Source organism: Martes martes (genome assembly GCF_963455335.1).
Source record: "Martes martes genome assembly, chromosome: 11".
NCBI lineage: Eukaryota > Metazoa > Chordata > Mammalia > Carnivora > Mustelidae > Martes > Martes martes.
This window is the reverse complement of record NC_137899.1, coordinates 40,663,187-40,690,291: the sequence shown is the minus strand read 5'-3', so window position 1 is coordinate 40,690,291 and position 27,105 is coordinate 40,663,187. Positions and strand designations below refer to the sequence as shown.

At 42.0% G+C, this 27,105-nt stretch overlaps 1 protein-coding gene across 3 annotated transcripts in view; it reads left to right on the top strand.

Annotated features, from left to right (window-relative positions):
- PON3 (paraoxonase 3) overlaps positions 1-25,498 on the top strand; it is a gene marked incomplete at its 5' end in the record, with an annotated part of 66,116 nt that extends 40,618 nt beyond the window's left edge. For 2 of the 3 annotated variants that reach the window (XM_080818705.1, XM_080818702.1), the window contains 7 exons: positions 7,163-7,218; positions 12,156-12,321; positions 17,155-17,281; positions 20,761-20,961; positions 21,987-22,068; positions 22,332-22,460; positions 24,897-25,498. In XM_080818705.1, coding sequence (XP_080674831.1) covers positions 7,163-7,218; positions 12,156-12,321; positions 17,155-17,281; positions 20,761-20,961; positions 21,987-22,068; positions 22,332-22,460; positions 24,897-25,055 — 920 coding nt within the window. In that variant the 3' untranslated portion in view covers positions 25,056-25,498. The remainder of the gene's footprint in view (positions 1-7,162; positions 7,219-12,155; positions 12,322-17,154; positions 17,282-20,760; positions 20,962-21,986; positions 22,069-22,331; positions 22,461-24,896) is intronic. The other variant, XM_080818703.1, reaches the window with a different exon arrangement.
- Positions 25,499-27,105: the final 1,607 nt, after the last annotated feature.

The window sequence follows — 27,105 nt, the reverse complement described above, 5'->3', positions numbered from 1 at the left end:
CTAAACTACTTTCCATTTCTGTCCTTTCCTCCCTCATCCCCTCACCCACAACTGGCTCTTCTAGACTTCCCCTATGTATGGTAAGCCCATTCTCAAACGGCTTCCGATCCATATGTAGGAGCCGTATGTTTTCCCCCTGTCCCTCATTGTCTCTTGAGACTTGTTGGTATCGACATCTTCTGTGGCCCCATACAGGGCTGAGCTCACCCCATTACTGTTACTGCTGCATTTGCTTCTCTGGGTTCCAAGCCCCCTTTCTTCCCGGCACTGCTACCAGACAAACAGCTCCGGGCGAATTCTGCTCACTGTTTGGAGAATGTGCTTTTTCACTTTCTTGTGGTCGCTCATGAAATCCCCTGCACTGATTCCTTCCTCTTTGCTTGCTGAGGTCGGCTGCAAAGTTCTCTCCTGCCTCTGAACTCCCCAGTGCTCTGAAACTCTGACTCACTTACGACACTTACCACACACTTTATTTTATGGCTAGCAGTGTTCTCTCTCTCTCTCTCTCTCCCTACCAGACTGTAAACTCCCTAGGGTCAAGGACTGTGACTTATTTATCATTATGTGACAGGGTGACAGCATGGTTTATTGTGATATGAGTTTGTGTTTTCTTTTTCTTGGTACATATATTTCTTTCTATATGATGTATTTTGACTACATATACATATATGTATACATGGAGAGCAAGAGAGAGAGAGACAGGGATAGAATAAGAGTCTTTTTTATTTTGGTTTTCTATCTTTGTTTTTCTCTCTTGGTTTCTAAAAATAAAAAAAAAGAAGGAAGAAAGAAAAAAGAAAAGAAAAGAAAAAGTAGCCTTGGCCAATGGCTTCCTAGCACACGGAGGAGGTTTGGGCTGCTGGCTAGAAACAGAAGGAACTGAGGACAAGCTGGCTTCCTCCCTTTTGTTCTCAAAAGTCTGAACTCTTGGGGGCACCTGGGTGGCTCAGTGGGTTAAGCCTCTGCCTTCAGCTCAGGTCATGATCTCAGAGTCCTGGGATCGAGCCCCACATCGGGCTCTCTGCTCAGCGGGGAACCTGCTTCCTCCTCTCTCTCTGCCTGCCTCTCTGCCTACTTGTGATCTCTTTCTGTCAAATAAATAAATAAAATCTTTAAAAAAAAAAAAAAAAGTCTGAACTCTTTCAGAAGGTGCCGATGAACAAAGCATAAGAATATGTAGCTATTTTGAATAACAGGGATCCTTTCCCCAATGCCTGGCAGCGTTCTGGGGGCGGAGCAGGACCCCAGAAAGAATGGTTGCAAGGTGTCTTCGGGGATGCTGGATCCTTTGTTATGTGTGTCCCAGCCCCAGCACAGATCCTGTGCCCATCCAAGTGGCAGAACTGTGTACGTTAAAGGGAACACACTGGCTTGGCCGTGAGTAATTCGGTGGTGACTAGTATAGAATAAAGGCCAGATGGGCTTCCCCAAATATTCTGCTTTTTAAAAACTTGCCACCTACGATATTTACACAACCCTGGCAGAAGACCCAGTAGTGACTGAGATTGAATTTCCCTTCGGTTTAGTGGAATATGGGTACAGGGTGAGATTTCATTTGATTTAAAAAAAAAAAAAAAAGGAGATATAACATTTGCTCATGTGTTTACTGTTTTGTGGAGTAATATTCATATTTACTACATATCTCTCTCAAAAGCTAGGAGCTTGCCAAATAATGTAGTAGGGAAATTAGACTAGATTATTGCTAAAGCCTCGTCTGACTCACGGATCGTAGAATTCCAATAGAGTTGAGAAGCTAAAACTGGGGCTAATGTTGTAAGACAGATCAAAGTTCTGATTATCTAAATATTTCGAAAAGAATGGCTAAAATGGTTGGGAACGGGCTGAGAGCAAAAGAAAACAGCATTACCTCTTGTGTCTATCGGCATATCTCCATTTTATATCTGGAGAACTGAACAAGTTTGTTAATAGGGCAATATTTTTTTTTAAAGATTTTATTTATTCATCAGATAGAGATCACAAGTAGGCTGAGAGGCAGGCAGAGAGAGAGGGAAGCAGGCTCCCTGATGAGCAGAGACCCCGATGTGGGGCTCAATCCCAGGACTCTGGGATCATGATTTATAGGGCAATATTGATACATCTCTAAAAATAATGCCACTGCCTTTGTCTATAAACCTTCCGCTGAGTTCTTTACAAACATTGACATCACCCTGACAATCGATCTGTAAGGTGGGTGCTGCTTGCTGTCTGTCCTTGCCGATTAGGAAACAGAGACACGGCAGGATGAAGTGACTTGCGCAGTGGCCCAGAACCAGAGGGTGACGGGCCCAGATTATGAGCCTGGACGGTTTTCTCCTATGCCTTGGACTCTTTGTCGTGTGACTCTGCCTCTCTTATCTACTGACAACACACTTTGCTATGGAAGTGTCAGGAAAGTACAACGGCAGCGGAAAACGGAAAGTCTGAGATGCAAAATGGTGAAATATTAATAAGCAGAGCTGGCCGAAACAAAGCAGGCTGGATGTTTAAATAAAAATCACTGCTGAGAACACGTCACGAGACCCAACTATTTGATGAGTGAAAAGCTCTATGAAGCAATGGAAAACCAATAAGGATTTTAGGCAGGGCTTGGTAGGCAGTTAACAGAGCTGAAGAATTCTGATTTGTGTTTTCTTCAAGATCTGGGCTTCTGTGGTTAATTTTATTGATGGAAGAAACTTTCCTCTTTTTGTTTTCCTTCCCATTATTCTTTCTGGGAAGAAAAGTTGAAAAGCGAATAATTCTAACCTCCAGAAATGATATCCCATAGATCTTTTTGTATTGAGTTTCTCTTTTTCCAAGGCTTTGCGGGTCAAGGATTGTTTTAACCAGGAAGTTAGTTGGCTGCCCTTGGCATCCAATCAAAGCTGCACATGAAATTCGAATAGTTTGACGGCGGCCTCCACCCTTGGCAGGATTAGGAAGTAAACAGCCATTGTCTTTGGTGTCTTCCTATCTTCCCCTCCATCCCTCTTCCTCTCCAGCATCTTCCCCTAGCTCCAAGATCTGTTTCTACTCCATTGTAGGTCGCTTTTGTTTTCTTAGTTGGCTATCAGAATCTCCTTTCCAAGACGGGAAATCGTGATAATATTAGTTGATCGTAATGTTTCAGTGTGACGTATTCTCAGGGTGCCTGTAGAAAATGATCAGTCAAGGAGTCAAGGAGACAAAATTACGCTGTGTAGAGGGTTGACAGTTTAAAAAGTAGTAGACATCTATTCATGAGACTGGTTTTAGACTTATGGGCGGTTTTTTTTTATTATAATTTTTTAAATTTTTTTAATAAACATATAATATATTATTAGCCCCAGGGGTACAGGTCTGTGAATCACCAGGTTTACATACTTCGCAGCACTCACCATAGCACATACCCTCCCCAATGTCCATAACCCCACCACCCTCCCCCTACCACCCTCCCCCCGCCCCCGGCCGCCCTCAGTTTGTTTTGTGACATTAAGAGTCTCTTATGGTTTGTCTCCCTCCCGATCCCATCTTGTTTCATTTATTCTTTTCCTACCCCCCAAACCGCCCATGTTGCATCTCCACTTCCTCATATCAGGGAAATCATGTGATAGTTGTCTTTCTCCAATCGACTTATTTTGCTAAGCATAACACCCTCTAGTTCCATCCGCACCATCGCAAATGGCAAGATTTCATTTCTTTTGATGGCTGCATAGTATTCCCTTGTGTATACATATATACCACATCTTCTTTATCCATTCATCTGTTGATAGACATCTAGGTTCTATCCATAGTTTGGCTATTGTGGACATTGCTGCTATAAACATTCGGGTTGGGTGGGGTTTTAATGATAGTTGTGCACAGACTAACGAGTATGCGGGGAGCACCCAGGGGAGGGTGTCCTGGGAGCTCTTTCTCCCGCAGGTGCCACTGTTGCCAAGATGCACTGTATTATCACGCCAGGTGCAGCGTAGGTGGGGGAGGTGGGGAAGGAGGGATGGGAGTACCGTGCAATCAGCCGGTGACTCTTTTCCACATCTGAACGGAAAGTACTAGCATCCCTGTGCTCTGGATTAAGTCAGTAAATAAAGATAAATCCAACACCCCAAGAAACACCCACTCCTGTTGTAGCTGAATTACTGAGGTGGTTTAATGCTGTCAGAGCATGTGTTAAACGGTGTTTAGAAGATAAAAGGACCAGACTAAAGAGCACACAACTCAGAACACCTTATGCTCAGAAATTAACACCCACTTGTTTAACTTAAAGACAAGACAGAGATCAAGAAACTAACATGGTTTATCTTATTTAGTCAGTCGACCAGCTTTTACTGAGAGTTTTTGTAGTGAAAAGGCAGGAATGACGTTGGGTGCAAAGCTGGAGTGCTGAATGAAAACTGGTCCTTGTTCCCAGGAGGCTGACTGTTTGGTAGGAAATCAGCATGTCAACAGAAGGGTGCCGCCCAGGTATGAAAGAAATATATTGGTGGAGGTGGTCTCAAGTGACCCTATATGTATGTAACATGGCTGCGAGAACTAAAGGGAACTGGGAGAGGCTGCAAAGGCTGAAGAGGTGGCCCCCAAACTCTTCTCTAGAGCCTGTGATACTCAGGCAAGGGGAGGAGAAAGTGGCGTGGGAGAGGCGTGGGTTGTCAAGAAGAGGGAGCGGCACATGCTCAGGCAGGTGAACGAGGCTGACACATTTCAGCAACTAGCAAGGCAAGAACTGCGGCACAGATGTCAGAGAGTGGAGGGTGGGGGCCAACAGACCAAGACGGGAGCCGGCATGTGGAGAATTGGGAATCCAGACCAAAAAGCTTCAGATTTCTATGGCTAACTCTGGGACACCTCTGCAGGGTTTTAAGCAGGAGAATGACGAGATCAACTCTGCAATTTAAAATGCTGACTCTCAGTGGTAGCAGGGGAACAGAACTGACCTGTTAGGAAGCTACTATGCAAATCCAAGGGGCAGTTCTAAAGCTCAAATGACAGTGATCCATTGGATTCGGGGAGTAAGGAAAAAGAAAGCATTGAAGATCACTTCAGGTACTTCGGGGGATGGGTACTTGGGGGATGGAAGTGCCATCCACTGAAATCAAAATATAAGAAATGGAGCAGATTCAAGGGGGAAATGTCCAGATCAGTTCGGGACATGTTAAATATGAGAAATGAAACAGCTAGGTAGGAATGCCCACTGTACAGGTGAATACAAAGGTCTGGAAATTGGCAGAACGATTTGGGCTTGATTTGGAGATTAGAGAGTCAACAGCATATGGGTAGAAGTGAAGCCAGGGGACTGGAGTAGATTGCACAGGTAGAAGGGATGCTGTGGCATAAGAAACAGCCAAAGACAGGGCCTCGAGAATATCCATGTCCAGAACAGAATTGGGCAGGAAAATAGGGCAAAAGGCATCCGAAAAGCAGTGTTCAAGAGAAAAAAAGTAAGAAGAAGAAAAAAAAGTTGGCTCAAAAATTAACCAACCCGTATTCAATGTGATTTTTTAAATTGCTTTATTCAATTTGCTGGGTTCTCCCCATGTCTATTTTACTCCACATGGGAAGACCACTAAGTCTTTCAAGCCCTTAAGATACCATAGATAGATAAATCCTGATTAACTGGAATGTTTAGAAAATGGAACGCTCTGATTAATTTTCAAGTTACTAGTTGGGGATTAGTTTCTGTAAGTGAATATATAATTCAATCTCCTCTGTTCTCTAACTTTCAGTGCCCATTGCTTATTACTCTGTTGATTCAAATTTGCATTTTGTTTGCCTTTGTCCCACTTTTCTTTTCCTCCTCCCTCTCTTTGCTCAACTGCCTTTGGACACACTAGTCACGCATTACCCCAAGCAACCTTTTCCCCACATGCACCAGTCACCATAGCTGTGTAACAAACCACCTTACAGCCGAGCGACTGACTTAAACGATGTTTATTTTGCTCATGAATTTGCAATTTTAATATGGCTGTGTCCACAGCTCATTGCTGTTCCCATTTGCATCAGCGAGGGTGACTCAACGATTGAGAAATGAAGTGACCTGTGACACCTCCAATGCCTTCTCTACCTTCTGTAGTCCCTGTATAGTCACTCCTCTATAGCTTCAAAGTACCCAGGTTTCCTACATTTAAGTTTAGGGTTCCCAAGGCCCAAGCTGACAGAGACAGAGGCAGAGACAGAGACAGAGAGAAGAAGGGAAGAGACGGGAAAGGTGGAAGGGAAGGGAGAAGAGAGTGTGAGAGAGAGAGAGAGAAAGAGATAGAAAGAGATTGAGAGTGAGCCAGCAGCAGCTGTGGTTATGACTTTATGGCATCGCTTGTACCTCATTTAGTTTGTCGAAGCAGTTACCATTAATCCACCCAGACTCAAGGGGAGAGACCTTGCCTCCTGATGGAAGAACATGACCATCACATTTTAAGAAGGGCATGTGGCTATGATCCATGTCGGTTCTCCCATATTTGTAAAATACAGTTTGCCACACTAGATAACCACTACCTTTACCCTCAGTCCAGCCTGTTTGGGACCCCATCCTCTGTGGGTCTGTCTCTCTATTAGGAGCCTTGTGAGCCCCCTTTTCATCCTGTTCGTGGTCATAACTTACTTCTTATCCATCTCTTTCCAGAGACAAATGCTTGGGACCATCTCTTAGTGAGAAAGAGAGCTGACTAAATTGTTCACATTTACCTATATTGGGTAGTCTTTCCTAAGACCTATTGCTTTTATAATGGATAACAATTACCAGAATTTCCCAATTTGACCGGATAATGGTATATTTTAGACCTCAACAAGTTGGAAGAGAGAAAAGTTTGGCTGAGAGGACTTTAAGACACCCTCACAAAGATGACTTTCCAAATGTTATAAACCCATCTGCGTGTCAGTCTTCTATGGGGAAGAAAGTTGAATCTCTCAGGGCATACCCTAGAAGTTGTTATTTAAAGAATAAATCTAGGCTATGACTTTATTTTATCGTTATTTGCTTTTTTCTCCTGAAAATTGAATTCTAAAGAAAGAATTTAATATTTAGGGAATCTGACCCAGGTTTTACTGTAGAGTAGCATGCCTATGGGATTCCTGGAAGTTAATGTAGTTTCCCCAGTAAATAGTTGAAAAAGTTAATGTATTTTCCAAAAGAAGTCTAAAGTTTTGTCTGGGAGGTTTACTTTTTCAACCTTCATTCATGCATCTTCCTGACCCTCCACTTCTTTTGCAGAAAATGGCTCTGAAGACATTGATATACTTCCTAGTGGGCTGGCTTTTATCTCCAGTGTGAGTATTTTCCACGCTCAGACGCTCAGCTCAATAGCCAAATAGATACATTAACGTTGCAGACTAGGGCTGCCTGATGGACTCCTACATGCTCATCCCAACTGTGGTTAAAGCGGTCAACTAAAAAAGCCAAAACAGGATTCTAGAGGGCTAATCGGATTACCACAGGAATGCCCAGGTTTGCGTGCCCCCATAGCTCCCTATGGGGTTACAAATTCAGTAGGGTCTCAGTAAATGTCGATTTGTTTCCATTTGATTCCTAGACGAGTCTGCAGGTTTGTCCTATTGGAGTCCGTCCCCATCATTGCCCTATTTTGCTGGACCTGAGTTTCCAGTTGTCATGTCCTCACTGACTGGTATGATCTCTATGCCTGCCCGTGTTTGGGATTCGGGTGATATTTGTGAATCATATGTTGACCATGTTACTCAGTTCGAATGCCTGCCCATTTCCGTCTTGGGTTCCCTGCCGTTCCTTCCAGCTTTCAAAGACTAGTAGAGAAGGGCCTGCATTTTATTTCCAATACCACCTTCATGGGTTTGGGATGGTCAGGAAGCTATGTGAAGGACTGACAAATAAATATAAATAAATTAAATACAAGGTTGAAACATATATGGTGTGAAGAGAATGAAAATTGCCATGTATTTATTGAACAGTTGAAGGTTGGAATGCGGCCAAGATTCTGAACAAGCAAAATGACTCCATTTTCAGTGTGAACTCAGATTGCTGGGATTGCGTGTCCTAAATATTCCATTTTAATAGAATACTACCAAATACCATGGATTTGAAAATCTATATCTTTTTGGCTAAAAGGGGATGCATATAATAACACTTAAAGGCCTGAGTGTCTAAATTCTCAAGTACGCACAGTATAGTAAGGTTTCGTTTGGATTTTAAATTGCTGTGGGTGGTGAGATGTGTTGGGGTCGGGGGGATGTGGGAGGGATTTTATTTCTTTAGTTTTCCTGCAAAGCCAAAACTAAAGCAAAAGCTGTCTAGAAAAGCTTTTCCTTTGTTGCCTTAAATTTTCTATTGTCAATTTAGATGTTCAGTGTTATGCCACATAGACTTTTAAAAATGATTATTCTGTAACTGGGAGATTTCTCTGCTTTTAGGAGGAAATATTTGGAGGTCCAGCTGTATGCTTCTTTTCTATTTTCGCCGGAACTAAAAGTACTGGGTGGTCGCCGTACAGAAACTAAAGATTTTAACGGAGAAACATTAACAGGGGGCTTTCAGTCATAGAGCCCTTCTTTGCAAACTAACAAACGACTCCAAGGCTAAGGAAGAAGTTTTTTGGCCTATTTTTCAATCTCTTTGCACTGCAGTGAATTCAAGTCCTTGTTCTTGGTTTTTCCTCTCTCCCTTCCTTGCCTCACAGAACATGTTTGCAAGCTGCTGCTTTAGTGAGAAATTCTGCGTGACATTGGTAGTCAGTCTATAGAGAGGTGCCTAGCGGGCTATTTGCTTCCTCCCCGTGGGACTTGGCACGCTTCTCTTTGCCTGCCTTCTTCACACATGACAGAGCCAGCCCCTCATTCAGGCTTTCTGTGGCCACACTTGAGTTCCACAGGCAAGTCTTCCCCCAGCGCTCCTTCTGGGCGACGTGCCCCTGCTGTGGTCCCTCATGTTCTCTGTGCCTAGGCTCTTCCCTACCACATCATATTAGACTTGCTCGCTTAGTGCTGCCTCCCCAGGTTTTCAAGCTCCTTGTGGCCAGAGCTTTGTGGAGCGTCCGTGGAGCTACCTGACAGGCACAGAGTGCTTGACTCTTTACTGAATGTGTGTGCTGGTGAATGAGGGCAGTAGAGAAGTTCAGCACCGACTCACGCACACAGGTCACCTCTGGGGGAAAATGAGATGCTGCCCCTCTGGGGGATTTTCACCATTTTCAGTGGCAAATGATATCCAAAGAATTGCTTACACTCACTTGCTACAAATTCCTACCCAACTGCCTTACACAGAAAACCAGGTGCCTATGAAGCCATTTCTTGGAATTGTTTCATTCATTATGACACTTAAAGTAGGTCAAGTTTGCTTGTAATGTCTTACCCTTATTTATCTAATAAATCATTTCTATTTTGAGAACATGCAGTCTTTGAACTAGCTGGCTGTGCCTTTGTTTGCACCCAGGCTACCAAGATACTTGCTAAGGTGGTCTTCCTTGAGCTGTCTTCCTGAGTAGCGTTCTCCACTGTCAAACCTTTCTTTATGGTGTGGCAGAAAGAGTGTACAATTAACGATGTGAGTGACTTAGGCAATTCACTTCTCTGGGCTTAATTTTCCTCGGTTGAAAGGGAAGAATTAGATGTCTCTGATATTTTTTGTCCATTATCACCATGACCTAAGTTGCTGGGCTTGGTGACAGCCTGACTCCGAGGAAAGGGTAGACTCGAAGACTAAATTTCATGGCCTGAGAGCACTGGGGAGAACAGTGATGCCCTTAACTGAGAATAATAGACAAAAATGAGAGGCAGGATTCAGGGAGAGGATGCTGATTTTGGTTCTGTCAATTTGATTTGGAACTGCTGTGAGGAGAAAGTTGGAAATGCAGGCTAGAGCTCCAGAGATAGGTTCCAGGTAAATGGGCAGACCTGAAGATAATCGGTATAGAAGAAATATCTGAAGCCTTCGGAATAAGATCTGCAAGGGAAGAGTATAGAGCAAGAGGAAAAGAGGGATGGATGAGGATAGAAGGAGGACTTCTATCTGGAAAGTCTGCTTCTGACTTCTTGACAAGGAATAAAGGGGTACATCAGAGTGTCAGATGCCATGGAGACACAGATAAGGAAAGGGGCAGGGGTTATCAAATGAGATATTCTGGAGAGCACTGATATGACCTCGGTAGAGGTGCTTCTACAAATTGGTGAGAGTTGGAGCCGTTCAAGGCAGGCGGCAAGACCAGGTGATGTTTCTAAGAAAGCAGACAGTGAGAGCTGAGGCAAGTAAATGTGCGTTTGAAGGAGTAGTAAAATTAGAAGATTTGTCTCAAGGAAGGAGAAATGAGCAATTCTTCAGGCAAACGAAGGGGGCACTGGTGAGAAATGGGGGATAAAGCAGGAGAGAGACTTTAAGTTCTAAAGACAGGTCCCTGAGAACAGGCAACCACGTAAACAGGTGGGGGAAGTAAGTAAATTAAGAACAGAAGAGGGAAACGCTATCCTTAAGAGAAGAGGAAGAAAGGAAGAAAATTGATGAAATTGAAGAATTACCAAGATAGAAAGGAGGGAATCGGAGGAAATTCATGTTGAGTGGCATGGTTTTGTCTTTGGAGAAATAGGAGATAAGGTCATCCTTTGAGAATAAAGAGGAAGAAGGTGGGTGCTCTGGAAGATGATAAAATAAATTGAGGTGGATACCTGGGGAAGTGCGATAGATTACTATTGGAATGAACAAAAAGATTGACAAACGGTATTGAAGGTCTGGCTGAAGTTGGGATGATAACTTTGCAGAGGAAGTTTTCTACCTGATTTCAGGCTGGGCCTATCTAAGAGCTAGACCAGGCGAAGGGGAGTTGGTAGGAATCTCTCCTCCAGGTGAGGCTGACCTAAGAAAAAAATGAAGCCAGAATAGTGTGTCCTTGGGTGGGCTTCTGCAATGTCATTGTTGTCTGGGGGAAAGCCAGGTTTCTGGTAATATTTAGGGATAGAAGAACTGTTCTTTTAAAAAAAAAAAACCCTCAAAGTTGTGTGTGGGGCTTTTTGCAACTGAAGGTTGACTCCCCCAGGGGTGGGGTGAAGGGCAATGGGAGGGCTATTACTGTAAGTAAGTGTGCGGAGATGTGTATGAGTGTTTATAAAAAAGGGAGGGGGAAAGGAAGACAGAAGATAGAGTAAGAAGGGCATCATTTAAATTGACTATAAATGGAAATGAGGGTACAAGAAAAGATATAACATTGTTGATGTTAATATATATCAGAGTGATGGGGGAGGGTGTCAGGGAGGAAGAGGTTTTGTCATTGGTGTAGCACAAACCAGCTCCCAATTTCCACACAATGACCTAGGATGCAGCAAAGGCCCATTGCCTATTATTGGTTAAAAGACCACATAATTGGTCCTTCCGGGAGAAAGAGCCACTGTCCAAGTTACTGACATAACCTTTTTGCAATATTTGAAGAAAAGGATTCATGTCCAAATTTTCAGACATAACTATAGGGACAACATAGGTCAGAAATAGTCAACTTTAGGGGCGCCTGGGTGGCTCAGTCGTTAAGTGTCTGCCTTCGGCTCAGGTCATGATCCCAGGGTCCTGGGATGGAGCCCCATATCGGGCTCTCTGCTCGGCAGGGAGCCTGCTTCCCCCCCCCCACCCCCACTGCCTGCCTCTCTGCCTACTTGTGATCTCTCTCTCTCTCTCCATCAAATAAATAAATAAAATCTTAAAAAAAAGAAAGAAATAGTCAGCTTTATGTTACTGGTTTCCCTATGTGAATTCTTGGCTGCTTCCACTCTTTGTGACTATCTAATACAACGGATATAGGGGTGGGAGCAATACAATGAAAGCATGTACCCCTTCTCTCTGCTTTAAGGAGGGTTAGTTGCTGACTATCAGGACCATAAAGGACAGACTCTTGGGGCTTAGCAATCCTACACTTTTTCTCATTTTATAAATGAGGAACCAGAGGCATAGGCAGGCCGAGGGACTCACACAAAGTAACCCTGCCTAGTGTCCTGCATTACACTTTTTGGCTTCGCCCCTTCTCTTTATATGAGTAATTGAATATAGGTTCTTCCCACGTTCCCATTCCCCTTCCCAGTGGCCCAAGTGTCATTGGTAATCCCTCAGATCAGATAATGGCATCAGCTGATAGAGTGAAAAATCCCAGAAATCTAAAAGAAATGCAGAGTTTTGAATGTTTTTGTTAGGCTTTGAGATTTGAGCTCCCGTATGAAATATTGTGAAGCAGATATATGCACTACTTATTTTATATTTTTTACAGGGATTAAAATATCCAGGCATGCCAAGCTTTGCACCCGATGAGCCAGGACAAATTTTCTTGATGGATCTGAATGAGCAAAACCCAAGAGTCCAGGCACTAAACATCAGTGGTGATTTTGACAAAGCATCATTTAACCCACATGGAATCAGTACTTTCATCGACGAAGGTAAAGCCTGAATGTTTAAAAATAAGGGGTAAATGAGGGAAATAAAAGACACTCAACCTCCATGACTCAATGTCTATGTGAAAGGAAGGAAAATTCTACTTTACCAGAAAAAGGTATATTTGTAAGATAATAAATGTGTACCAAACATTTGTAAACCCCACATTAAAGAAGGGAAACTAGAAGGTAGTCATTCCTTCTTCCTCTTATCTTCTTCTCTTTCCATTTGGCCTTCAAAACCAGTTTGGAGATGGTTCTCAGAAATCTAACATATAAACTCAAAGTTCTTTGAAAATAATTGTGTGTGACATTAGAAAACATTACATGAAAGAAAACGAGATAAACTAGACTTCAACAAAATTAAAAACTTTCTGCTTCAAAAGACACCATGAAGAAAGTGAAGAAATAGCCCAAAGAATGGAAGAAAATATTTGCAAATCATATATCTGATAAGAGGCTTGTATCCAGAATATATAAATCATTCTTACAACTCAACAACAAAAAGACAGCCCAATTAAAAAATGGACAAAGGATCTTAGTAGACATCTCCAAACAGATATGCAAATGGCCAATAAACACATGAAAAGAAATTTAATATCCTTGGTCATTAGGGAAATGCAAATCAAAACCATAATGAGATGGCACTCCCTTCCCACTAGGATGGTTATAATAATAATAATAAAAAAGCAGACAATGACAAATGTTGGCAAGGATATGGAGAAATTGGAACGCTCACACTTTGTTGGTGTGGCCAATTTTGAAAGCATTTTGGCCATTCTTCAAAATGAACACAGAGTTACCATACGATCCCCAAACTCCACCCCTTGGTATGTCCCCACGAGAACTGAAAACATAGGTCCACACAAAAACTTATACACAAACGTTCATGGCAGTATTATTCCTAATACCCCAAAGGCAAAAATAACCCAAATTCTCACCAAGTGATGAATGTATATACAATGGGATATTATTTGGCAATAAAAAATAATAATGTTCTGACATATACTACAACATGGATTAACTCTGCAAACATTATCCTAAGTGAAAGAATTCAATCACTAAAGGCCACATAATATATGATTACATTTATATCAAGTGTGCAGAATTCACAAATTCATAGAAACAGGAAGTAGCTTAGCTGTTTGCAGGGGTTGGGGGAAATGGGGAATAATATCTAATGGGTTTGGGCTTTTTTGAGGGGGTGATAAAAATGGTCTGGAGCTAGAGAGTGGCTATGGTTGTATAACTCTTGAATATACTAAAAGCCACTAAATTGTACATTTTAAAAGCTTGAGTTTAACAACAATGGATTATATCATACAAAAACTATTGCAAAAAATCTAGGTTATTAATACATTATATATACTTTAACACAACAGTTTCTGGTGTGATTTGCTGCTTGTTCACAGTTCATCATTCCTGACTAATTTAATTTTTAGATATTTGTGAGTCTATAGGGCACATGGAAAATAAAAACAATGAGACCTTACTCATAGTAGCTATGTGAAGGGAAGGCCAAATGGAAGTGTGGCAGTTCGGAATTTTTAAAGAAATTGTGTGTTAATTCTTTCAAATACATACAAGAGTTACAATGTATTGTTAAGAATACATTTGTTGGAGTGATTTTATTGAATAAAAAAGTGAATGATTAATAATTATTAATCTACTCATCCAACAGATCTTTGCTTAATTCCTTTGGTCTGCACCAATAGGCTTGTTGATTTTTTTTTAAGATTTTATTTATTTATTTGATAGAGATCACAAGTAGGCAGAGCGGCAGGCAGAGAGAGAGGGGGAAGCAGGGTCCACGCTGAGCAGAGAGCCCGATATGGGGCTCGATCCCAGGACCCTGAGATCATGACCTGAGCTGAAGGCAGAGGCTTTAACCCACTGAGCCACCCAGGCGCCCCTGCTTGTTGGTTTTTTAATAAGTGGCTTCCTTTTAAAATTTTCATATATAATTTACTTATTCCTCAAAATAAAACACTGGGCCCAACCTTGATACTTCTCCTCTTCCTGCCCCGTTCAGTCACCTAGTACCAATGTTCTGTCCAATTTACCCTTCAAATATGTCTCCAAGTTGTCCACCTCTCTCTGTCCTTGATGCCTCTGTCCCGTCCCAAGCCCCCAGCATGTCTTCCCTGGATAATGGCCCTCTGACTAGACCTTCCCTCTTATACCACTTCCATCCATTTTCATAAGCAAGAGTTATTTTTTATGCAAATCTCATCATGTCCCTCCCTTCTTAAAATTCGCTGTATTGTTTCCATTACTCCAGAGAAAAATCTCAGTTCTCCAGAGTGGGTAGGAACTACCTGTATGTATTCTGGCATGTGGGTGTTTTCTCCAGATACCACCTTCCCCTTGACTCACCAGATACCACCTTCCCCTTGACTCCCTGGACCAGCCACACTAGATTTCCTTTAGACCTATATAATGCTCCATGCCTCAGGCCCTTTGCATTTGCAGTTCCCGCTGAATGGAATGTCTTTCCACCACTTCTGACTTATTCTTCCTCATCATTCAGGCTTCAGCTTAAATGTCACCTTCTCAGGGAGCCTTTCCACTGTCTTGTTTTCCAGGTGTGAACCTTATTATATTTCTTCTCAGTATAGTCCTTCTTTTAGCCCTCATCAAAATGACAAAGTATTTTATTAATACTAAATGATACCAACCTTCTTTCCTTCTCCTACTGTTGCCCTGTAGTTGGCTCCTTCACATCTTTAGATCCAAGCTTGTCACTCTTTAAGTGGGTGCCACTCTATGAAGAAGACATCTCCCCTCTCCAGTATTCTTGTATTTACTATTTCCTCCGTGTTCTCTTCTCTAGAATATAATCATCATAAAATCATGTGTGACTTGTTTATTGCTGGAGTCCCATAGTCTAGAACAGTGTCTGTTACATAGTAGGTGCTCTATGAACAGGTGTTGAATGAATAAATTAGTGAGCCCCATGAGACAGGGCAGATATTAACACTCAGTTATAGATGGAGAAATGGAGTTTGAAGAAATGCGGCAACATGTGACTTCACATCTGTCATTAATAAAAGGCAATTCCAGAAGTAGAACACAGGTGGTCTTCTTTCTAATCCTATACCCTTTACTTGGGTGAAATTAGGGCTCCAAGCTCGGTTTAAATTATTTGAGTCACCATTTTTTTGCCTGAGCCCCCCGCCCCAACACCTTCATTGGAGAAAGTATAATGAGTGACCAGATTAACCTGGAGCTATTTTACTGCATGGGATAATGTTAGGGGTGAGTTATTATTATTGTTATTATTGAGGCATGGGCAGTAGGCGCTTGTTTTTTTCTTTCGTTTTGTTTTTGTTTTTTGAGATGGAACCAGTTTACAGATTAACCCTCAAGCATTTAGTCAGACTTTCAGAAGCTGAATATATTATGGTTGCAATCTTATTTTAGTTACTAGTCACTTCCCTTAATTATGCATTTAATAAGGGCAAAACATTACCCATAAATCGAAATGGAATGAGAAGACAAAAACCAAAAATTTTCTTACTGAGCATCTGTTATATGGAAGGAGGGGTCCGGTAGAAGCCTAAAGAAGGTGTAAAATCAGGGCCGCACATATAATGCTCACGCTGTGTCTGGCAACAGTGTCTGGCTGAAGGGCCATGTGGGGGCTGAAATCCAACTCAGGCTTTGCTTGCCAAGCCTCAGGCCCTGGAACTGAGCTGGGTCAGACTAAAAGAGTCACCTGTGAGGGAGTGCCTTGCCTTAAGTAGGGTTAAGGTACCTGTGTGTTTCAGGGGCTCTGAGTATAACCCCTGCATCTCAGGGCTGGTGCTTGGTCTACGTGATCGGGAACTCATCAAGAATGGAATAGGGAACATGAATACAGACCAGGCCCTGCAACGGGAGGACGGGGCCCGGCTCTTTCAAACTCCAGAGCTCTTCTGAGCTAGAGCTTCTGTCAAGTCAGAAAACAGTATTTTGAGAAAACGTATTACTATCCTCCATGCTGTCCCCAGCAGTTCACGTTTTAATATGAACACAGGGGAACATTCTCGAGGTTGGCAGTACCCAGAATTGACTAGTCTTCTTTCTCTTGGCTTCATACTTACGTCTGTGTCCATTGGGATCATTAAATATTGTTGTTGCAGCCTTAGATGGTGGACTTGTGTCAGAACTTTCTTCTCTAGCTGGGACATGTTCCTTCTTTTAAGATATTTACATAGCCCTGATCTTTCTTGAACGTGTGTTGCAACGTTGGCATTTCTCAAAGAAAGGAATTCTCAGCACCCGCTTGCTTATGTGCACCCACTTTTTTTGTTGAAGGGCCACCTTGGGAATCCACATGTGTCCATGTACCATTGTAGTTTTGTACCTTCCTGTTGGAGAGGGTATGTAGGTGAGGATCAGGAGACCATTGAGAAACATCTGGGCTTGGTTCTGCCACTTGGTGGTGGTAAAATTGCTGATGAGTGACTCACCTTCTGAGCCTCAATTGTCTCAATAAAATGAGGATCCTAGGGCACCTGCGTGGCTCAGTTGGTTAAGCAACTGCCTTCGGCTCAGGTCATGATCCTGGAGTCCTGGGATCGAGTCCCACATCAGGCTCCCAGCTCCATGGGGAGTCTGTTTCTCCCTCTGACCCCTCTCATGCTCTCTCACTCTGTCTCTGTCTCTCTCTCTCAAATAAATAAATATAATCTTAAAAAAAAAAATGGGGATTCTAGCAGGTGTACCAGGGGACCAAATGCAAGGTGTATAAGAAAAGTGCTTGAACATGACCAAGTTGTACACCAAGTCTAGAAATATAATAATAGTTGCAATAGAAGTAAACTTCTTGGAAATTATGCCTTTTTTCCACCTTAGACCAAACTGTGTATCTTTACGTTGTGAATCATCCCCACATGAAGTCCACGGTGGAGAAATTTAAATTCGAGGAACAACAACATTCTCTTGTACACCTGAAAACTATAAAACATGAACTTTTCAAGAGGTATGGAATTAAAGTATTTTGCACTTCTATTTATTTTGCATCTCTGCTGTGTGCTTTTTCTTCTTTGGTTCAGCAGGCCTAAACTTTTGTTTCGCAGCATTTTTTTCCTAAAGCTTTCAAGAGGTTCCCATGGTGACACTGCCCAGCACCTCACTAGAAATTGCTGTCTTCAGTATTGAATATCTTTATATTCTCCAACTTTCTGAAAGCATTTTAATCCTATAAAGGTGCTCAATTAGATTCCCAGCTCTAATTCCATCCTCTGTACCACAACAATGCAATACCCACTATTGGGCTCTCTTCAAACACCTACACCTTTTTCTAGTTGTCCCAGTAGGTCCTGTTCTGAGAGCCTTACTGGATGGGTGTTATAACCAGCCTCCAGATGGGCCATTCCTTTGTTTGATAAAAGCTTTAGCACAGGATTTGAAAAAAGGCTATCGGATCATATAAAAATTCACATTTACTAAACATTGACTGTGTGCCAGGCCCTGTGTCAAGATAGTTCATTTAATTCTCCCAACAGCCTTTAGTAATAGGCATGAGTAAACTGCGACCTAAGAAATTTTGGGTTAAGTTACCCAAATTACATAATTTGTAAGTGGCAGAACCAGGGTGTAAGCCTCGATTGGTCCGAATTCAAAGCTGGACTCTCGGTCACAGTGATGAACATCCTTTTTACTGTGTTGAGAAAAATAGTTTAGTTTTTTAGTGGATAGTTTGCTTGTTCTAAGGCTGTAACAAACAAGGAGGAACTTGTCTTTTATAAAATGGACTCAATGCTGAAAGACAGTAGAGGTTAATCTTTCCTGCGATAAAGGATCAGGAAAAGAAAAGGAAGGAAGTTCACTGTCTCTCCTTCGCTGTCTTCCTCAAAATCATGTATGAATTTCTCCCTGTAGAATTAGGAATGACAAAAGCAGAGGGCAGAAGAAAAGAAGTGGGGGGTCACTGAACTCTTCCCATGATGGATTGCACTGGGTCCTGAAGCACAGCAGGGACCAGGACCGCCACGGGGTGACTGAGAAACGTTGGACAAATCTCTCAACCTATGCTTCAGTGTCCTTAGCGAAATGGGGGTTCTCTCACTGGCTTGACTTACCCAGCTGGTGATGGTGACCTATGACCTCACTGAATGAATTCCTTTCAGTGAAAACATAGCATGAGGGAAAACTTAATAGGCAACTACTTTATTGGAGAGTTACCATCCCAGGACCCAGAAGCGAGGGATCAGCCTGAGGCAGGGAGAGGGGGGTGTTATGGGTTGAACCATGTCCTCTCAAAAAGATATGCTGAAATTCTAATCTGCCGTTCCCCCACCGCAACATCTCAGAATATAACCTTGTTTAGAAATCGGATTACTGGGGCGCCTGGGTGGCTCAGTGGGTTAAAGCCGCTGCCTTCAGCTCGGGTCATGGTCCCAGCCTCCTGGGATCGAGCCCCGTATGGGGGCTCTCTGCTCAGCAGGGAGCCTGCTTCCTCCCTTCTCTCTCTGCCTGCCTCTCTGCCTACTTGTGATCTGTCTGTCAAATAAATAAATAAATAAATAAAATTAAAAAAAAAAAAAAAAAAAGAAATCGGATTACTGCAGATATACTTAGTTAAATGAAGTTATATTAAAAGTAGGGGTGGATCCCTAATCCAATATGACTTATGTCCTAATAAGAAGAAAGACAGACAGGGAGAATGCCTGTGGAGATGGAGAGTGAGATTGGAGTGAAGCATCTATAAGGCAAAGAATGTCCAGAGTGACTAGCAGCTAGAAGAGGCAAGGACGGATTCTCCCATGGAACCCTCAGAAGGAGCATGGCTCTGTCAGCACCTTCACTTCAGAGGTCTCACCTCCTGCAAGACAGCAAATTTCTATCATCTTCCACTCCCAGTTTGTGGCACTCTGTCACAGCAGCGCTGGGAAGCTCATACAGAGGAGAGGCTATGGTGAGTGTTAATGAAACCAGCCGCTGCCGAGTGCAGCTGCTTGAAATCATAGGATTGTCCTCCTGTAAGCAACATGAACCTCATTTTTGGACAATCTGGCTGCCATAAGAAAGGGAGAAGAGTTTATTCACCAGTCCCATCTCCTGAGAGCCAAAGTTTGCCCCCAAACGGTATTAACTCCTGAAAATTCCTGATTTTGCATGTGCAAGTCAAGTCTGGTGATATCCCATGCTTTGGCCTCAACACAGAAGCCTGGAAGTAGGAGCCTGAGGCCAGTAATAAAAATGAGGTAAGGGTCTGTCAGAACCAGGCAGAGCTGGTTGGAGGAGTGCCATCTGGAACAGAGCAGGTGAAGTTTGGAGTACCTAAAGAGTACTTTTGAGAGGTGCCCTGGTACTCAATCTTAACCAAGCATTTCAAGCGGTAGAACAAGGTGCTCTGGGATCGAACTTAACCTGTGGTGTCTGCCAATACTTTTTGGAAGAATGAATGCTTAAGCTGAGACCCAAAAGATGAGTGGCCTAATGACCTTGGAAAAGTCATTGTAAATCAAAACCTCAGAGTATTTCCTGATTCATCCAAAATTTTTCTAAATTCAATCTAAAAGTATTTCATTTCCTACACTTTTTTACATTTTTTCTTTTTTTTACTTTTTTTTTTACATTTTTTTCAAGTCACCATCTCTTTTTTCCTTTTCCAAAATGTAAATGACTTTATTGCTCTTTACTCTCATAGGAGTATGACTTGTTTCATTTAAAAATTTTCATAATACCGAAGACTATAAGCAAGAAAGAATAGCACTCACAATCCCAATTATAAAGGTCAGGATGGACTGGGTTATGTTACAATAACAGAAAAAAAAAACTGTAATGTTTTTAGTGGCTCAAAACCATAAATTTTGTTTTGTTTTCTTACTCATGCAACATGTCCAATGTAAGTGATTCAAGGATTCAATTTTATATTGTCCTCCTGTAGGGCCCTAACGGGCCACACTTTCAGTCATCAGAAAAGTTGCTGGTTACTGCCAAAGAGTAAGGGAAGCATGGTGGATCTCATACTGGCCCATCTTCCTTCTGGAAGCCACACACATCACTTCATCTCACTGGCCAAAAGCAAGTCGTGTGGCTGGGCCAAACATCCGGGGCATGGAGAAGTCTAATCCTAGAAGAGAGTGAACCAGAACTATTGGTGACCACCGATAATAACCATTATTGCACTGTGACCATCACACATAACCATTATTGACATTTACAAGTCAACAATTTGGAGTTGAGGGTTTTTTTGTATGTATTTATGTGTTTTTGCTGACTTCTGTGGAAGGGAAGATTGAGAAAATAATAAACAGCAAAAAGAAAACCCATCAGGTGCAATGAAAAATCATGTCCTTTGTGTGGAATTTCTTCATTCATATTGCTTTGTGTATACTTTTTCAAACTGATGAACATAAGGGTCTTTGAGATTCAGTGTTTTTGACAACAGTCTAGATATTTAAATACACCATGGGTTTTGCTCTCTCTCTCTCTTTCTTTTTTCCACTGTAGCCTGAATGACATTGTGGTTCTTGGACCAGAACAGTTTTATGCTACAAGAGACCATTACTTTACCAACTTCTTCTTGGTGCTGTTGGAGATTATCTTGGATCTTCGTTGGAGTCATGTTGTTTTCTACAGTCCAAGAGAGGTCAAAGTGGTAGCCAAAGGATTTAGTTCTGCCAATGGGATCACAGTCTCACTAGACAAAAAGTAAGCTTTTATAATTTTCCAATACTTTGCTCTTAACATTTTAGTGGATTCCTTCCTTTGGGAGGTGGTTACCTCCTTAAGCTTAAGTCGTCGCTGGATAGGTGGACAGGTCGGGTGTGGTCAGGGTTCACACTCTATGTGTGATCATAAGCACACCATTTGCCCTCTTGCATGTTAGCCTCCCCGCCCCCCCCCACACACACACACAATGAAATGAAGGATATGGATTCAAGGATGTGAGGTTCTTGGTCCAATTTACCATGTGACTCTAGAAACAGTTACCCAACACACTGAAAAGGAGAATAAATGCCCAATATCTCTGCCTTTACGAGGCTTATTCACTACTTACACTAAGTTGAGTTACCCAAAAGTTATTTTTAGAGAAGGAGACCTGACTTAGATTGGGCATTGTGATTGTATGAATTTCATATTTACTGATATACAACAACAGACTTTTCTAAATATGATTTTATGCAGCATGAAATTCTATGAGAAGCTCTTTTAAAGTGTTTTAGATTGGAAGGTTTTTTAAAAAAGAAACGTACCCCATGAATATTACTATGTGCATTTGAGATAATAGAGATCATACCTGTAAGAAAACTTCTCTAAGTTTCACCTCTTTTTAAAAAATGATTATGATTGACTTTCATGGTCATCTGATACTTCTTTGTAAGCACTAGTTTCTTGTGGAAGTATAGACTCTTTTGACTTATAATAAAGAGGTCTGCTTAACTCCACACAATTTATGGAATACATTGTGGCTCCAAAGTAATGAGACTGAGCTTATATGTCACCTAGAAACACCAAGGTCATTACTTTATAGTCACATCTCATATTTAATGCTTATTTCAAGCTCTTGAAGAATACTAAAAATAAGTTTCTGTTATCTTCTTGTACCGTGCTTTAGAAAGACATTGCAGGGGCACTTGGAACCCTTGTGAATTGTTAGACCTCTCCTCCAATGTAAAAGTTAATGTCATCTCTCATTACTACTTGCTTACATCTAAATGCTATTTTCTTCAAAGGTTTATCTACACAGCTGATGTAACTGCTCAGAACATTCATGTCCTGAAAAAACATAGGAGCTGGGATTTAACTCCAGTGAAGGTAAAAGTCTCCTGGCTTGCCTTGTCCCCCCACCATGTGGCCTCTTAGATCGGTTCCCACGCCTGACCTAGGAATGTGCTCCTTGAATGCAGGGAACATGACCATTTTAGAAGAATATCAGTGAGATTGTGCTTGAACTTCTAAAATTCAATAGTAAGGCCCTTAAAAAGACCCATTTCAGGAGCCAGAAGGAGCTGGTGGGAGGGAGGAAGGGTCGAGAAGAAAGTTGAAACAACGTCTTTGTATTTCCTCTTTGTTGGAAGGTGGTGTATCTGGGCACCTTAGTGGATAATTTGACGGTGGATCCAGACACAGGAGATATTTGGGCCGGATGCCATCCTAACGGCATGAAGCTGCTGGTCTATAACCCTGAGGATCCTCCAGGGTCCGAAGTAAGTGGCTGTATTTCTCTGAGCTCACAGGCAAAGCTGCAAGAACAATTTGTTGAGGTGACTTGGGAGAATTTAGTGGGTCACATGCGGTGCTCCAGAACTGGAAAAGTTCTGCATATGGAAAAAGCAGAGATTTTAGCAGGATGGAGAGTTACAGCCCATTAACCTTTTCAGGTCTCCTGATGCCAATTTAACACCAGTTGTAGACAACATGTCCCATCTTTGCAAGGGCTGTGCTTGTTATTGGGAAGAATAGATAAGTAGGAGCTTCATTATTCACACTGACCTAGCTTGCCATATCATATTTCCAATCAGGATGTAGGCTCTGAGAAGGGCCTGAAGTTAGGCAAAGGGAAAGTCCTGTGTGGGACCATCTGCTTTCACACTACTATGAAGCTCAAAAGAAAGGATTTAAATGACTGTAGTCTCAAAAAAAAACTAGTTTTGCCAGCAGGTTCTAATGTATATGATAGTGTTGAAGAATGTCTCATTTTAAAGATGCTATTTGTGTTATTTAAATCTCTTCTAAAACAGCTGTGCCTGGGTGGCTCAGTCGGTTAAGCATCTGACTCTCCATCTCAGCTCAGGTCTCGATCTCAGGGTCGTGAGTTCAAACCCTATGTTGGGCCCCAGGATGGGCATAGAACCTATGTAAAAAGGAAAAAGAAAAAAAAAATCTTCTAAAACAATAGAGTATACCACTGAATTTTATAAGGCATTAAAAACAGGAGGAGAAATTTCTATAGCTTTGAGTTTAAGAATAGCAAATCTCTAGTAAATTCAATATAGATATAAATTCTTGGCACACAAATTCTGAGAGATTAATTCACAAAAATTTATTGAGTGTTTATAGTGGGCCAAACTATTTTTCAAGGCCTGGAATATGTCAGAAAACAAAATATACAAAGATTTCCTTTCTTCTGGAGGGGGAATTGACAATGAACAATAAGCGTAAGAAGTAAGTGAATTACATAGCAAGCTTGAAGGTGGTAAGTTCTATGGGAAAAAAAGTATAACAGGGTAGAGGGGATCAGGATTTCTGTGAACAGGGGTATGGGCAGTCCTATTATTAAATACAGGAATCAGGGTAGGCCTCATTGAGAAGGTAAGGTTTGGAGAAAGATATAATGTTTGAATCTAGGTTTGGGGAGTTGGGAAATTGAGATTCAAATCCCAGCCTGGTAACATACCCTGATTTCTGCTTCCAATATTGCTCTTCCTCAGTTAAAAAGAAGAAAAATCTGTTTCTCTAATTTATTAACATATTAGTTACAACTTCTTAAAAACAGGCAAACAAGCAAGCAGAAACACCAAAAAATATGAAGAGAAATGAAAGTTCAGTCTGAATCTAGAGCCTAAAGAACTGTTACCCCAGGCTAGCAATCTATCTGGGCTTCAGACACAGGCTCCCCCCAAAAGTGAGCCATATTACTTTTTACAAACGCCCAATAATGTCTGCTGTAAGAGAATGAAAATATGATCTAGAGCATGTCTGGAAAATTGTTCAGGATCTTTCTCTTGTCTCTGTTTTCAAGTTCATCATACGTTTATTGTAGATAAGGCTTCTTCCTTCACAATCAATGACACCCTTCCCAACAACCACAAGTTGGGGCTTCACTTTTCTATCTACATGAGTTCCAAGTTTGAGTATTTTCATGTAACAAACCCGAGATGAAGTTACAGGATCTTCCTTAAGATGAAAAAAACAAAACTCAACTCAACTCTGTTCCTAATAAGTGTTGATACGTACTCATGACTCATGAATTTCTAATTGGTTTTCTTTAATTCCTATCATGTGCTGTTTCAGTGAACTTCCTCCAGGCTATTCAGAAAACTGAGCTCTTACATGTTTACTGATGAACAAACTCAAGTGTGTTGATCTTGAGGATCAATAACAGTAGTGGGCGGGATGTGTCAGTTTGACTTCCAAAGTATGCATTCTTTATGCTTCTGAGCCACGTTATGGATACGAGGGGGGTTCCAGCTGGGACAAGTGCCATCCCACTGGTTACGAGATTAGGTTGGCTTGCTAACAGAGTGTCCCTTCATCCTCCCTATCCTGTGTTTCCCTCCCCACACAGTAGGCCTAGTCAAAGGCAAGGCCCTTCCCCCAGACAAACTCTATTCACTTGAGAATTAGATAAGAGCGCCCACTGGTTCTCACCTCCTTCTTCTATAGGAGATGCCAGAACTATTGAAATTGTGTAAACAGTCTTGTTGGGAATTTGGTGAATGTCAGATAACGTCCACTTGACTGCACAGATATAATTAGAACATTAATACTTTCATCAGAATACTCCCCCAAAATAATTGTACACAAATTTCAGTGTATTGATTTCTGGGAAATATATTAGTCCTGGAGTATTTGAGAAGGAAAATGTCACTGGCAGCTGTTTGCTCATGTAGCATACTGACGAATAATCTTTTTCTTGACAGGTACTTCGCATCCAGAATGTTTTATCTGAGAAGCCTAAAATCAGCACCGAGTATGCCAATAATGGCTCTGTGCTTGAGGCAAGCACCGTGGCTTCTGTGTACCACGGAAAACTTCTCATAGGCACGGTATTCCACAAAGCTCTGTACTGTTTGCTCTAGACTCCAGACATCCCCAAAAGTCTTGTCAACCAAGGAAACACAAAATGACAAGCAGCAAGATAAATGTGTTTATTTGGGGTCTTAAAGATTGCAAACATGGGAGACACAGATTCGACTAGAATTGAAAGCGTGCTGCAGAGAGACAAAGAGGTTAGAGTTTTTAAAGAGGAAAGAAGAGATTTATCTAAGTTGTTTGAAGAAAAGGTGCTTGGTGTTGGTATAGTTACAGTGACACAAAGCTGTGTGTGGCTGGTTGCTAGGGCGAGGCAGAAAGTCCATTCATGTTCATCTTAACACCTAGTAGATGCCTGGCACTTAAGCTGAGCTTAGTGAAAATTCTGAGAATTTGATCTAGAACAAGTGCATAAGCCCCACCTCCTCGGTGTCCTTCCGGCTCCCCTTTAAATAACTCTCTTAGTAAACGTTTACTCGATTTTATTGTCTCTGTTGTCAATCTTCATGTTTAGTAAAAATAAAAAAAAAAAATTAGGGGCACCTGGGTGGCTCAGTCAGTTTAGTGTCTGCCTTTGGCCTGGGTCATGATCCCAGGGTCCTGGGATTGAGGCCCACACAGAGTTCCCTGCTCAGCTGGGAGTCTGCTTCCCCTCTCTCTCTGCCTCTTCCCCAGCTTGTGCTCCCTCTCACTTTCTCTCTCAAATAAAAAAAAAAAAAAAAAACCCTCACTCATATAAGTGAAACTGTACAGAAATGACAAACACCAATAATAGTGTGCCCGGCTTTTCTTATGCAAAGAAGCTTAGCAATTACGTAATGCCCACCAAGTCCTAAGTCAAGTGAGTGACAGTCCAATAAGGAGCCAGACTTCTCAGTGCTTTTTGTCCAGTATCCCCAATATTCTTTCTACAGTAAGATGTGCATGCTCTGGTGAGTGAGCATTCCAGCTGACCCAGGGCTCCTTGCTAACCGGGAAGCAAAACTACCTCCTACACCTGACGTTCTCAGCCTCCTGTGGTCCGGATCTGGAGCAAAGCTGATGCTCAAATACTGACAATCCCCTTCTCTTCCTGTGTTTGTGCTAGGTACAAACTGCCAGTTAGGCACCTAGGCCTTGGATAAAAGCAAGGACTGGCACCAGGAAACTGCCCAGAGCCCTCTTGTAGCCTTTCTGGTACAGACACCAGAAACCGGGTTCTGGAAAATCTGACAGAGACCCCGCCTCCCTGGGTACCTTAGGGCAGAACAGGGCTAATCTGTTCCTTTTTAACACGCCTTTTTGTGTAGAGCTATTCGTGTCTGAAGTACTCTAATCAGCTTACTCTTGAACCATGGAATGGGGCCTTAGAGCTGTGACCTTCAACTGCTTTAAACTTGCCCTCTGGTTAATTCAATACACACCCTATTAAGCAACATTCCACAGACTTCAACCTAAGGAATCAGAAATAAATAATATGGGGGTGCCTGGGTGGCTCATTGGGTTAAGCTTCTGCCTTCAGCTCAGGTCATGATCTCAGGGTCCTGGGATCGAGCCCTGCATCGGGCTCTCTGCTCAGTGGGGAGCCTGCTTCCCCTGCTCTCTCTGCCTGCCTCTCTGCCAACTTGTGATCTCTCTCTGTCAAATAAATAAATAGAATCTTAAAAAAGAAAGAAAGAAAGAAAGAAAGAAAGAAAGAAAGAAAGAAAGAATATGGCTCTGGCTTAAAGTCCTGTCTTAAGGACCAACTCAACCTTAGTTTGATGAGAATGAATAAAAAAAAAAAAAAAAATGTTCTTCTGGTCAAAAACCAGGACAGCCTTTAGCAAATAGCTAATGGGAGTCAGTCTGCCCAGGCACCGCACCCTCTTCTCCTTTTGCGACTTCTGCTGGGGAGTAGTTAGTTGATTTTTTTTCTCCTCTTTTCTGGGGATGGGGAATTGAGGAGGCTTCTTTATTTCCTGAAGATTTTTGCTCAATTAGATCTAAGTTTTGCTGACAAGTGTCATATCGGAGTAAAATTCTACTATGTAGCCCATGCAGCCCTTTTTGATTTAGACAGTAAGACTGTAGTTCCCATTGATTCAGGGGAGGAATGACCCAGCAGAATGTTTTAGT